We start from the raw sequence: 14,450 nt of genomic DNA, 5'->3' as shown, positions 1-14,450 counted from the left end.
CTCAGCTAGGTTTCCAAAGGCAGAGGAACTGATTTTGTCATCACGTGGCCAGGTCCTTTACACACACTGGCAGGACACAGGAAGGACTGGGCTAAGACAGAGTGGTCTCTCAGGACTAGCAGAAGCCATCGCCTTGAGTCCGGTGAAAACACCCACTCCTCCAGCCACGGGCCACAAGCGCGGTCCCACCACAGCTGCTGCTAGCAGCGCTAACAGGGGCGAGGAAGCTGGGGCAACGAAGAGATGACAAGCTCACGCGGCCCCCCACCCCCCATCAGGCACAGCTAAACTAGGCGAGGAAGGCTCTCACTCAGGAGAAGGCACACTTGTGTCGGCTCACACATGACATGTCACATCAGGACAGGGAGGGAAGGGCTGGCAGACCTTCCCAGGTCAGCACCAAAGACGGAGTCTGGAAAGGAAGAGGGGAAACGCGAGGCAGGCATCCCCCAGGCTGCAAGTGTGACTCATTGCCGGCCACACGGGAGGTGCAGAGGCTGCGAGGAGACCACGAGTTCAGGCTCAAATGCCTTGAAGACACGCAGACACCCTTCTTACACCCGGTCACCTAAAGGACAGCACCAAGTTTGGAACTGGGACGAAAGTCCCCTTGTGAACTCCCATCTCAGAGTCAGCACACAAAGTCAGCTCTAGAAATCCTCCGGCAGCCTCCTGATGCTCAGCCACTGAGTCCCTAGCCTCCTCTTCGAGGGAGCGGCACCAATGACGCTGGGAAGCGGCAGGGAGGGGAGAGGAGCGGCCTGCACCCCGCCGGCCCCCCAGGAGCACACAGGACTAAGTCAATCATCTGCAACTGTGACAGCAGGAAGGCCTCACTCCCCATGGAAGCACGGACCCAGAGTCCCCAGCTGGAAGCAGCCGAAGGCCACCTCAGTCAGCCGTGGGCCACTTAGCCTCCATATGCACAGAGGCAGCACAAGCCCTCCCTCACCCAGCCTCCCCCTGCCTCCCCTGCATACCCTCTGTGCTCCGGCCAAAGGAACAAACAACCTCAGTGTCCTCCTCATACCTCTGCCGTGGCTTAGGATGTTTCTCCTGACACTGGCACACCTCAGACCCGTCCATCCTTCCAGGCTCAGGGCCAATGCCTCACAGCTCCGTGCTGGAGCCCTGCAGCCAGCCATCGTCCCCCTCGGCACCCCGCACCCAGCTTGCCACCCCTCGCAATCCGCACCTCTGTCCCCTGGTGCCATACCTTGGTGAGCACAGGCCTGCCCTCCCCCAGAAGAAGAAAACTGCTGATGACCGCACACCCAGCACCCGCCTTGCTGAGTGAAGGCGTGAATGCACGCCGTCTCAGGGCCCCTGCCCAAGGGGGCTCGCTCAGCCATCTCCTTCCGCCTTGGTTCCCAGGCCTCTCGAGGGACGCACACCTTTGAGACATGTTCTTGGTCTTTACCATCAACTATTCTAGACTTCAAAGTCCAAGCGTCTCAGTCAAATCCACTGCTGAATGTCAATCTCTGCTTTTACCTGAGGCACAGATGGCCCAGGAAGCGTAAGGGCACATCCGTGAGGAAAGCAGGTGGTGAAAGAGACACCTTGGGTGACAATGACAATTAACGCCAGGCTTTGCTGGGCGTCGGGCCTTCCTGCTGCAGAAAGTGCCCGCAGTGCCTGGTACCAGGGTGGACGACCAGGCGAGTGGGCTCCGAGCGGCTATGCTGACTCCCACGCCACCTAACGCTGCCCAGATGGGTCAGCTGCTTTCTTCCCAGCCCCTGATGGGCTAAGCATCTGCGCCCCCCCCACCCCACCCACATGTAGAGCTCAGGTGGGGGCCACTTCAGGCCACACGAGGCTGGAGAGGGACCCTGCTCTTCAAGTTCTTGTCCAGTAACACAGCTCCCTCTGAAGGGAAGGAAGGAGCCGTGGCTTTGTGTCCTGTGCTGCAGGGTCAACGTGTGTCTTTCCACGGCTGCTGCCCACACAGAAGGGGCTTCCCGAATTCCCCGTGGGTGAGTGTGGCTGACCCTCCTCTGCCTTAAAACCACGTGACCAGGTACAACTCTAAAACCCGAGCCTCCGGCAGAATCTTAGAGGCGGTACGAGCACACCGTCCTCTCTGATGGGCAGCCGACAGGGTACGTGACCGCAGGCCGGGCCAGGGGGAGAGACGTCTCTCTGCCTGGCGGGGGTGTGAGTCGCACACAAGCTCTCTCTGGTCAGGAGTAGGAAGGTGCTACATACTGTTGCGTTTGCTTTCCTCTCCTCCTTCTTCCTCGTTCTCAGGATCGATGTCCTCTGCTTGGGTGATCCAATCCAAGTAGCCCTTTAGATCCTCCTCTAGCTGCTGCTTCTCCCGGAGCTTCTGGAAATCTCCCCGGGCTTTAGCCTTCTCTCTTTCCTTTGAGAATTCTCTGAGGGAGGCGGAGAGAACAAGCACATGTCAGGACGTCCCTAGGGACCTGCACGGTGCGCCATCTGTCCTGCTGCACAACAGTCTTGTGGCAGGACACACAGCACTGAGTAACAGCCACACAAGCACAGCAACAGAGGCCACACATGTGGACAGGACACAGGACGGTGTCTTCCTAAGCAAGACTGTGGGTGTCAGAGCTGCAGAGACCACATCAACACACATGCGCTGTCTCAGAAAATGAACAATCCCAAGGAGCCCAGGCCAAAATCACCATGTGCTGTCATGGCGGGTCTCCTGACACCCCCCGCCATTAGCTTGAACTCAGAGGTCCCCCACCTCCCCCAGAATGTCCCCAGATGCCAGTGGAAGCTGGCGTCACACTTCAAAGAGAAAGGACCCGGGAGGACTAAGCTGTGGTCAAAGAGGGTACGCACCAAGTTTAGGGTTTCTTCAGTATTTTCAGCCAAAGGTAGCATTCCTGACCCTTGTGTCCAAACTAAGAGCCAGGAGGGGGCTCACCCTCATGGCCCGGTTCTCCCTTCCCACGCAGGAAACAGAGCACTGGTGAAATGCTATTGTTGTTCATAACCCTCCCTTCTTGCCATGATCTTTCCCCAAAAGTCTTCCCTGCAGGAGATGAAGAGGCAGTACAATTTGTTGCCCATTTATGGGAACACCTGCCCTGGAAAGGCTTTGGCAGATGTGTAAATGTTCCCAACTGCTCGTTGTTTACTCCACCTTTCGCGTCTGCAGTCCTACATCCACGCATACACATAGAATCCCACATGTGTTCAGGCAAGCCTGGGAGTCAGGTGGATGATTACCCAATTTTCATGTACAAGGAACCATCTGCATTTCCAACCGCGAATGCTTACAGGAGCCAAGTTACACGAGTTATGGATTTCGTAAGCACGATTAAAAAGCTGCTAAAAAAGCGGATGAGATTCAGTACAGCTTCTGCGCACACGGCCCTGGATTCTGATGGAGGTTACCTCTGCCTTCCGTCTGCCGTCCTGCCAGCCCGAAGTCCCCACGTCTCCCTGTCAGGGACCTCTTCACCCCAACCCAGACAACCGACAAAGAGGGAAATGACCTGCCTTCATAAAGCCAACCCCTCTTGTCTCTCTTCCCTCTCGCCCTCCACCCTGGGCTATAAAAGGGACTAACAGGTACTTGAACGCTCAGCGACACTGATGCTTCAAGTTAAAAACTGGAGTCCTTACTAAGGCACTACCCTCTGCCTAGTAAAAAAGGATGACCCTCATTGCTCCCCAGTCACTCACCTCCCGAATGCCCCAGAACCTGTCCTTGGCTCTGTCACGGCTGATCCATCCCCACCTTCCCCCTCTAAAAAATGAGGAGAGGGCAGGGCTATAGGGCATGCTGGGCCCATCCCGCAGGGGAGCTGACCTCAGAGGGTTCGCAGGGTGAGCCAAAGCTGATTAAGACTCAGATGCTTTCTGCACTCCACTCAGGGGCCTTTCCTGCAAGGGAGAATCCCTTCCTGTCTCATGTAGGAAGGGCCATCACAGGCGGCGTCTTGCTGTTCATGCAAACCAGACCCTCAGAACGATTTGGGGCTTCTAGGCCTCCCAGGCCTCCTGAGACACAAGACATGCATAACTCAGTTTTGGGGAGGTTCACCAAGTCAATATGAATTTTGAAGAAGTCACACCCAATCCATAATGTCCATCCCTGGAGAATGAAGTGGGGGCCCTGGAGGCTTACATGTCAACATGTCCCTTTTCTTAAATACATTGTAAAGAACAACCGGGTGGGCCTCATTTGTATAGTCTGCCAAAAGTAAGCACAAATCTTTGTGTTTTGATTCTGAACTTGAAGTGTGAAATTTACACGGTTATAATACAAACAGGGTATTCTTATTCCTAGAGTCATATCCTATCTGAGTTCTTGAAAAAGATTACAAAGATAGCAAAAGAGTTACCAGAAAAATTTAAGGGCTTTATAAAAGAGGATTTTGCCTTAATATCATATTTTATGAAGTGTTTTTTTGCATTAGAAATACAAAAAAAATAACTCTCTAACAAGCTCTATCACTGTTGTACATTCTTGGTTGTTGAGACACAGGAACACATGCATAGATAAAATCCTACTATGAGTAAAATTTCTGAGAATAAAAACCATTGCCAGGCTTATGGCCCATTTATTTTAAGTAATAGTCGCTATTACACAAGTTCAGGTAATAAAGTTGTTGATGTAAACCCTCTGAACTGCTTTTAGACAGTTCTGAATGGTCTAATACTCAACAGACATGTAACATTTGCTGATTTGGACAGAACTGAGATTTGCAAGCATAAATCTCCTCCTGTGGGCTCTAAGACAGGCTGAAGGAAGGGGGTGGGAGGAGGGGTCTTTGTGATGGACCTAGACCACACTGGGCTCTCAGTCTGAAGACCTGGGTTCTAGTCCCAGCTCTATCACTTGTCTCTTCGGAGCTTGGGTTTTCTCAGCTGCAATATAGACACAATACTTGTTCTACTGTTTCACGGAGATTAAGACAATACTGTGGAAATCACAAAGCATTGGGCAAATGTGAAGTTCAAAGATATAATATTTAGCTGCTGAATCTGGGCATTAAAAAGGCAATCAGAGGAGCTTTCTCAAATACCAAAGGGAGGAAAACTGCAAACATCTCTGAGTGGGCTCTAAACTACATGATCCCAGAGGAACTAAGAGAAGCAGAGAACAACGCATGAAATCATAGGCTCAGAGTGACCCCAATGGGCCAGCCAGTACCTCATCAATCCTGTACCCCTCTCTGCTCAGTTGAAAATAACCCATTCCCATCTCAACAATCCTTCCATTCTAGAATATTCCCACCCAAGTCCACCGAATTTTGTATCAGCCTCAGTAGATGAAGAAAAAAAGTTTTCCATTTTGCATGAGAATTCATCATTTTAGAAGCCATTACTAAGGGACTAAGCAATAATCACTACTACAAAAGTTGATTTAACAAAGTTATTGGTAGAAACAATCTGACTTTTTTTTAATGTTTACTATTTTTGAGAAAGAGAGAGACAGAGACAGAGACAGAATCCAAAGCAGGCTCCAGGCTTTGAGCGGTCAGTGCAGAGCCTGACGGGGGGCTCAAAGTCACGAAATGAACTGTGAGATCATGACCTGAGCCAAAGTTGGACGCTTAACTGTCTAAGTCACCCTGGTGCCCCAAAACCATCGGACTTTTTACAAGTGCCTAGAAATCTAACAACTCAACATGTGACAGAAGCCTACTTGTTCCAAATCAGAATTCTATTTATGGTGCATTCGATCAAAAGGAAAAAAAAGATATAAGAAAGGCTTCAACAAAGAGGCACCTGGCATTCTACCCTTTATGTATGAAAAAGGGGAAAATAAGGAAACATGCATATTACCTCAGGGTGTATCCAAAGGATAAAGCAGAAACTGCAGAATGGGGACAAATAGAAGGGAGGAGACAAAGCAGGAGGGATACTGTTAAGTATATCTTTCTCTATAGTTTTCACTTTTGGAACCACATTAATGTTCTACACATCACAATTTTTCAATTAAATCAAAAAGGATGGGGTGGTGGGGAAATAACCCTAAAGTGGAAGTGAATTGAGACGAATGAATCTGGTTGTATTTCAAACAAATACCACAACGATAAAGAAGAGAAAGACAAAACTATCTCGGATAGCTTAGGATCCCTTGACTATATGCTCTCAGCCTTGGGCAGGATTGAGTGAGGGAAGAACCGCAAGTAAATGCTAAACTCTTTGCAGGAGTTTTGTGTTTTGTAGTGCTATGGACAAAACAATGCTGGAATCATTTCGGATTTATTACAGGACTTAACAACTGAGTAAATGTGTCCGTGTTCCTGGGAGCCAGGGTCCTCACTGTGGAAGGAGGGACACAGAAACATGGAAGAAAGGAAGACTAGAAAGAACCCTCTGGGGATGGACTGGAATTAGAGGTGTTGATGTGAATTCGTGATTTCTACAAGATGTATATGTATGAATGTAAGTATGTGTATGTGCATGTAAATGCATACATTTCCCAGCTCTGTTGAAAGAATATGGAAACAAAGGCAGTCCAGTTGTTATGAGCACACGTGGCCCCCAGACTTTGGTCTCTAATACATGTCTATTAAAAGAAACCAAGAGTCGGGGCGCCTGGGTGGCTCAGTAGGTTAAGCAACTGACTTCGGCTCAGGCCATGATCTCATGGTTCGTGGGTTCGAGCCCTGCGTCGGGCTCTGTGCTGACAGCTCAGAGCCTGGAGCCTGCTTCAGATTCTGTGTCTCCCCCTCTCTCTCTGTTCCTCCTTTGCTCATTCTCTGTCTCTCTCTGTTTCTCAAAAATAAATAAACGTTAAAAAAAATTAAAAAAAAAAAAAAAAAGAAACCAAGAGTCTTGGTAAAATGGCTGATTCCAGGGCTAGGGTAGAGTAGGTACAGGATGAAACAAATAAGGACATGCTAAAAAAATTTTTTTTTTTTAATTAAAAGCAAAACAAAAACACGATAAGGGCACAGGAGCCAGAGAAGTATCTCTCACTGGCTAAATCTAGGATAGAAAATGATGAAATAGGAATAAAGTATTATATTTTAAGAAAAAAAATCAGTCCACACGTCTTATAGACAGATAAATGAAAAAACAAGATGGTTGCCAGAGGAGAGGACAAAGGGGGATGGGCAACATGGGTGAAGGGCAGCGGGAGATACAGGCTTCTAGTTATGGAATGAATACGTTGCGGAAATATAAGGTACAGCACAGGGAATATAGTCAATGATACCGTACTAGCATGTATGGTGACAGATGGTAGCTACACTTGGGGCGAGTACAGCATAATGTATAAACTTGTCAAATCACTACGCTGTACACTTGAAACTAACGTAACATTGTATGTCAACTATGCTCAAATTTTTCTTCAAAGTGCAAAAAAAAAGGCAAAAGCAAATGAGATACAATATTAATAAGCATCAAGTGAAGGGTACATGGACTGTTCACTATGTTATTCTTGTAACTTTTCTGTAGTTTGAAATTATTTCCAAAGAGAAAAAATTTTCAAGTGTTTGGAAAAATGTAACCATAGTAACCAAATGCAAATTTATGTTATATTTTCATTTCCGCTCACCAGCTAGATTGTAGGATCCTTCGGGAATGGACAATGTTGTACATTTCTTATGTTTTCCATTCCGCATCTCTGTCTCTTTCATGATGTCCCCCTTCCAGTAGTCATACAGGTACAAAGCATATGAAATGAGCCCTACTCCTGAAGAGGCCAGAATGCATCAGGATAGAAAGCCCATGATTCCTGGAATCTCCCAGAAGCATGAAATGAGTATGTCCACGCCCAGACATACCATCTGCAGCAGCTTTCACCATCAGCCTGTCATTTTCCCTTCCCATTTACAGGCCTCATGGGGTGGAATTTCTGTCTCCACGCTGCTGGAGAATCTTCCCTCCAGGTCTATGTCCTTCGTAAGGAGCAATTTCTCGGTGAGGAATCTCCCTGCCAGCTGGACATCATGACCACCAAGCATCTTATGCTGGCCAGTCTACACACACCTCACCGACCAAGGCAGCTGGAACAAGCTGTAGCCAGAGCGTTTCACGGGGGTTCACCTTCCCCTTGACTTCAGGATACCACTGCAGACCCTGGCTTCATCCTGATGGTGTCCTGCTCAGGAAGCCTCAGGGTTCCTCAACACTGCCCTCAACACTCCAAGGTCAAGTGCCTTAGCCTGGCACTTGGCGCCTTTCAGCCTTTTCCCATAGACTATTTCAGCTCCATTTCCTCACCTTATAAACATACCTCTGTATTTTGCCTACACTCTTCTCAATTCCTTAACTCTCTGAGCCTCTGTCCACAGAACTCCATCCACCTAAGAAGCCTTTTCCCATCTTTGAATTCCAGCTTACCTATCAAGACCCAGATTTACCTGGCTACCCATTCAAAGAGTTCTGCCCTCTGAATCATCAGAGCACTCTACTCAGTGAACACCAAGACACGGAGGTGTGTGTGTGTCCAATCCCAGCTGGCCTCCTCAGAGAGGTATCCCTGACAGAGACCAGTCCAATCCCAGCCGGCCTCCTCAGCGAGGTATCCCTGACAGAGCCCAGGCCAATGCCTTAAGCCCATCCTCATGGCAGATGGTCAGTGGTGATGGTGGGGCTGTTATTACCCTCATTACACAGAAACCGAGGTAACAGAGGCTCAGGTTGGTCAGACAAGCCCACCTAGCTCCTGAATCGGCCCTTCCAAGGACCTCCACGTGGGCCACATGGGAGGCAGAGAAAGAAGAGGGTAGCAGTATGAATGGATAAGGACAAAGAAACAGCTTTGGGTCAGTGGGGGGGGGGGGCGGGGAGCTTAAATCCCAAACTATTTTGGGAGGATTAGGATTACCTTCCTGAAAGCAATGGGGAACCAACAGAAATCTGATAGGAGAAGAGTCCTTATCAGCTTTGTTTTATAGGAGTTCTATGTAAAGATGAGATCAAAATAAGAAAATGGTGCTGAGGCCAGAGGTAATCAGTAAACACTGAGTGATGGGGTAGGTTGGACAGCAATAACAATGTGAATCAAAAGTAACATGTTCTGATAAAATTCCCAACTTTCATGGACTATTTGGAAAAGCACCTGTGAGGGCTGTCATTGCTAACCCCCAGCCATCCCCACACTGTGGTCATCTTTACCTCTCCTCCCTCATGCTGGTCCCCTGGGTCTGCCCCACCCAGTGTCATCTTCTTTGCTAAAATGAACCTTCCGCCAGGGCCAGGTGATGCCCCCACTTCCTGCCATGGGAACATTCCACGCCCATGCGTTCAGGAAACAAAGGCAGGTAGGCAGGTGGGCAGGGGGCAGAGGAAAGATGAACAGGAAGGTAGATAGAGATGAGACACCACAGAAGAGCCCCATTCCTGGTCCTCGATCTCCAGAAGGCTGCCATGGAGTAGAGGAAGCAGGCCCCCTGTGTGCTCCTGGGAGTGGGTCGAAGTGGAAGAGTGATTTCAGTGCAATATAAGGCAGAAACCTCTAATAGTCGAAGTGCACCAAAGACGAAATGTGCAGCATGGAAAGCAGCAACTTCTGGAGGGGGTGCATGGAGATGGAGACTTTGGTCGAGGACCAGCACCAAAGCAGGAAAGCTGGAGTCCCCAGGTGTGGTACAGATCCTGCCGCTGTGTTTCCCCAACCCCACACGACATCCCCTCTTCTCACCCAGGCCAGCACTTGCAACACACCGCCCTGTACTGTGTCCAACCATGGCTGAGGCTAGACCCTCCTGGCCTCCTCTGTGGCTCAAAGGGAAAGCAGGACCCCTCACTGCTGAGAAGTGACCCCTTCCTCATTTTCTGCTCTCCTCCCATGGCAGCAGCCTGGTGCTCTCTCTTAGTCCTGGCAGCCATGAAGTCTGTTGGCATCATTACCAAGAAGCCTGAGGGCTGAGGGAATCAGAGCAAGGGGTGAGTGGGGTTCTGGCTGCAGAGGGATGGTGCAGCCACACCCCCCGGGACACTCACATGGGGCTCCAGCAAAGCCCTGCAGGTGGGGAAGAGAAGGAAAAGAACAAGTAGAAGGCTCTGAGACAGGCACAACTCGAATCCACGGTCCTGTACCTGTAACGGCACCAGCCCAGGGTCCCACCTGTCAACCAACAATCTGAGCCTGCACAGCTGGGGGTGCTGCCTCAGTTTCCTGTAGGACAGCCTGTTCGGGTCATGGCTCCTTTGTAGTAATAACAGAAACAAACCTCTTGTGTATTTGGATTTCTATTTGGGGTCTTTAAAGTGTCTTTACATGCTGTCCCATGGGCTCCTCACTACCTCGGTGTGGGACAAGGATTACCACTCCCAACTCACAAAAGCCAAAGTTGCAGTTCAACAAGGTAGCGTTACTGCCCCTGGATCATACACTCAGTAAACAGGATAACCAGGCTCCAAAGTAAGTGCTCTTTCCACAGGCATCCTGATCCCACTGCCTCCTGGCATAGGAGTTGTGTAGACTGGACACTCATTGGTTAGGATCACGAGGGGTGGGTCAAGACAGAATGCACCACTTACCCCCGGCATTCTGATTTTCCTCCAGAGCCCCAACTCAGGCTTAGCAAAGATGATAGTACACTTCCCCCCACATGTTGTCCTTCTCTGCTCAGGGAGACAATCTGCCAGCCAGTCACCCCCACCCTAAGAGTCCCTATGCACATGCCCCACACTGCAGAGAGCTCCCAAACCCTGACATTGCCAGGATTTACAGGCCCTGACAACCTGCGCTCTGGGAGCCCTGGCTCAGTCAACACCACTGGGGAGACAGCACTTAGCCTGAAGCAAGCCATTGCACTCGTATGGCAGCTCAGGTCACACGTGACAGCCACTGCACAATTTGTTCTGGAATTTGTTATTTCTCAAATGCCCCATAAAATAAATGGGCCACTGGAAATCATGTTGATTTAGAGATAGGGTTTTTTCTTGGGTTGTAACGCTATTTGTTTAACCAGACCAACACAAATAAAATTTAGACAAACACTTTGAAATTTGTGCACAGAGAGAGAACCAGCACAAACAAGTGTAAAAACCTCCGGTGAGCAAAGCCAACAGAGCCACTGGGGCTCAGATTTCCAGTGAAAAGAGAGGACTCAGAAATTCACACATACGCACAAGCAGCATTCTTAAAAAGGCAGAATAGGGGGGAGCTGAAGAAGCAACCAAGTTTTTATCAGTGGAGGCCAGTCTTCCTTAGACCTAAATCATTTCCCCTACATAGACATAAAGGAAATGGAACAGAATGAAAAAGTAGTTTGGTTCAAAAAATATTTTTATGTTTAAATCTAATTCTTTGGAAAGCATGTAAATTCAGTTTCTGTTCGGGAATTGAGGTGTTATGTAAAAAAAAAAAAAAGAATCAACAATGTGTGGTGTTTCACCATAAAAAAATTTACAAGACTAGTGCTCTAACCCCTAAGCTATGGAGCCTCACCATAAAAAAATTTAAATGAGCGGCAGGGGTTCCAGCTCAAAGTTCATCAAAATCCTTGGCTTTGTTCCAGTTTCCCTCAACCACAAAAGGCCCGGCATTAGCCCAAGGAGGCTCTCTTTGCATGAGAGGAGTGGCCAGAATGCCAGAGGTGGGCTTTGGGATGCCATCCTTAAGACCTGTTCCTTTGCAGAGGTCACAGGGCAAGGCGGGGGCGGGGGGGAATGTAACCTGCAACCGTGTCCTTCAATGGCAAGTGAGGCATAGGCCTCCAAGAAGCGGGGGACCCACAGGCTGATAAGAGGGACAAGAGAAAATGGAGGAATTTTGTTTACACAGAGAATATGTTGGAGGAAAGTATCTTAACAATCGCTTTTCCATCAAACCACATTATGACCATTCTTTGGGAACTCGTTCCTGAAAATAATCCCCACGGTGACTCTCTGTAAAGGGTGTCAGTGCCTCCTAACTTTTCTGTTCACAAAGGTTTGGGTGTCTTAAGAGATTTTTCCTCAAACCAATGCTCCCCTTTTCATGTCCTTGACTGCTTTTATTGACATAAAAGTCTACGAAAATGCTTTAAATAGAAAATGTCCATAGTTTGAGAAGATGAACCATTTTCAAAGCAGGCATTTCCTAACTTTTTTTTCCCCTTAGCTTTTAATGACAAGGTTATCTGCTGTGAAGAGCAGCTGAGCAGACCTACACATACCAAACCTTGGGGACTGGGTACGTATGGCACTGAACAAGGGACAGGGACAGGGAGGGAATGAACTAATGCATGATCTGTCTGGCTTTTTCTCTCTCCTGGCCCTCTCTAAACTCTGTTCCTTAAACTCTGTGCTCCAGCCATCCTGAAATTCACTCCTTTCCTCCGAGGCACAGAGATCTTACAGCTGTGTGTGTGCTGTTTCCTATGTTAACCTTGACTGCTCTTCCTGATGCTCACCCACTCGCTGGATCAGCCTGGAAGGACATTTCTCTTATGTCCTTAGAGTCTCCTGGATAAGAGGCTCACTTGTGTAGAATTTATTTCACAGCACTGCAGTTATTATTTAATATTTTCTTTTACACATTAGACTATAAGCTCTGTGAAGAAGGGGCCGTGTCTTTCTTATCCTTGTATATCAATCCCTTGTCAAAATCGTTGGCCACTGCTCAGTATGAAGAGGCTAAATTTTAATAAACAGTTTTATAGACTCAGGTCTTACATTAATAACCATCACGTCAAAGACATGGATTGTGGGCTCTGCATTGGATGTATCTGATCACAAATGCCCACGTAACATTGTATCACCTAAAATTGTACCCATTAAAAAACAAATAGAAATGAAGACAGTCAGAGTCCTGTAAAGTCTTAAAAAGTCCTCCAGGGAAATAAAGTGTATCTGGCATCTTAGAATGAAATACACTTTCTTTTTTTCACTGCATCTCCTTGTCGGAGGACAGAAGAACTGCTTTCTCTTTGAAGAGTTAGTTTCCATGGCTACCAAAGACATTCTAGTGCTTCCGGCAGAAAATTTCCCATGCAGGTTGCATGCTGAAAGTTACAGATTTCTTGTTTCAATCTGTTTTGCAGAAAACGTGTTTTAAGAGGCATTCTTCAAAAACATGGGTTCTCTCATCTCTTATCACTTTCTCTGAATGAAATACATCATTCCCAATCAGATGAGCCAAGCTGACGTCCTATGTTCCATGACAGGCTTCAAATACTGCCACTTAACAAGTCACTTGAGAAACTTCTTGCTAGACTTGTCAGATTCCAGTTTTTAAAGAAAAATAAGGAAACTGTGTTCCTGAAGTCTGACTCAGGAGGGTGGCAGAACCATTAAAACATAAACACGTTTGCAGGTAGCAGCGACCCCAGGGCATGTCCTACTTAGGCACCAACACAGTTTGCTGTGTTACGGGCCTGGCTTTACCGCCTGAAGTGCCGTTGTGTTCCCGCCTGCTGCCAGTGGGGTCTGACCACAGGTAAGCAACGCTGGCCCAGAGAAGAAGCTGGAACCAAACCCATCTGTTGGGATGTCCTCAAAGCAATGCCTGTGGGAATTTCTGCCCCATCCCACCCATGGCCACCTCCAAGGCAAACCGGCTGGTGAGCAGCACACAAAGGAGAGCGAGCCTCTCCCTCCCAGGAGGGGTTCCTTGCTGGAGGGCAGCATGGGCGGGAGGTGCCCTCTGTGGACCATCACACTTAGTTGAGAGCAAGGGAATGAGCAGCATATTACAAGGGACACTCGGGGATTCAGAGAGATCCATCCCTGGTAAAGGATCCAAAAGGACCACTTGAGCTACAATGAGACTTGTTCACCAGCACTTTTAAGAAGAAAAAGAAACCAATGTCTCTGAAGCCTCTGTCTTCCACTCTTCCACTTTGCTTCGGGTGATAAATTTGGGGGGAGAAAGATGCTGACGGAACATAAAGAATACAGCCACTCAGGAAATATCAGCACAGACCCAGCCTGGGTAGACAGGGTCCCACGGTGCCTCCTCACCTGGCACAGAAAGAGGGTCCACCTGATGAGAAAAGCAGCTTGGGCTCTGGAGACAAGAAGCTTGAGACTTAATTCCTGGCTTACCAGGAATTCCTTACTTACTAGCTGTGTGACTTTTAGAAAGGTAAGACCTCTCTGAGCCCTGCTTTCTTCATCTGTAAACCTGAAGCAAGAGCACGTCACTAAAGTACTAGAGAAGATTACATGAAATTAACTATATACGGGTGCCTGGGTGGCTCAGTCAGTTGAGTGTCCAGCTTTTGATTTCAGCTTAGGTCATAATCTCATGGTTCATGAGTCTGAGCCCTGTGTCAGGCTCTGTGCTAACAGTGCAGAGCCTGCTTGGGATTCTCTCTCTCCCTCTCTCTATCCCCTCCCCTGCTCATGCTCACTCTCTCTCTCTCAGAATAAACATTAAAAAAAGAAATAAACTATATAAAGCACCTAGCCACAGTGCTTGGCACCTGTTTTAGTGGCTCAGTGAACAATTACAAGGAATAAAGAAAAACCCTCTCCCACAATCCATACCCCAGAGTTGACGACCAAATCCACAGACCTCTCCTCCTCATCTCAGAGGCCCTGCAACTGCCTTCTGATCAAGCCCTTCCTGT

General features: G+C 48.3%; 1 protein-coding gene across 8 annotated transcripts in view; it reads right to left on the bottom strand.

Annotated features, from left to right (window-relative positions):
* The window catches only part of CACNA1D (calcium voltage-gated channel subunit alpha1 D), a 305,785-nt gene that overhangs the window by 103,475 nt on the left and 187,860 nt on the right, over positions 1–14,450 (bottom strand). For all 8 annotated transcript variants that reach the window (XM_047850427.1, XM_047850433.1, XM_047850431.1 and 5 more), the window contains one exon: positions 2,212–2,381. In XM_047850427.1, the coding sequence (XP_047706383.1) occupies positions 2,212–2,381 (170 nt within the window). The remainder of the gene's footprint in view (positions 1–2,211; positions 2,382–14,450) is intronic.

This window comes from Prionailurus viverrinus, chromosome A2, assembly GCF_022837055.1.
Source record: "Prionailurus viverrinus isolate Anna chromosome A2, UM_Priviv_1.0, whole genome shotgun sequence".
Classification (NCBI taxonomy): Eukaryota; Metazoa; Chordata; class Mammalia; order Carnivora; family Felidae; genus Prionailurus; species Prionailurus viverrinus.
Note: the sequence above shows the minus strand (reverse complement) of the source record. Positions and strands in the feature narration are given on the sequence as shown.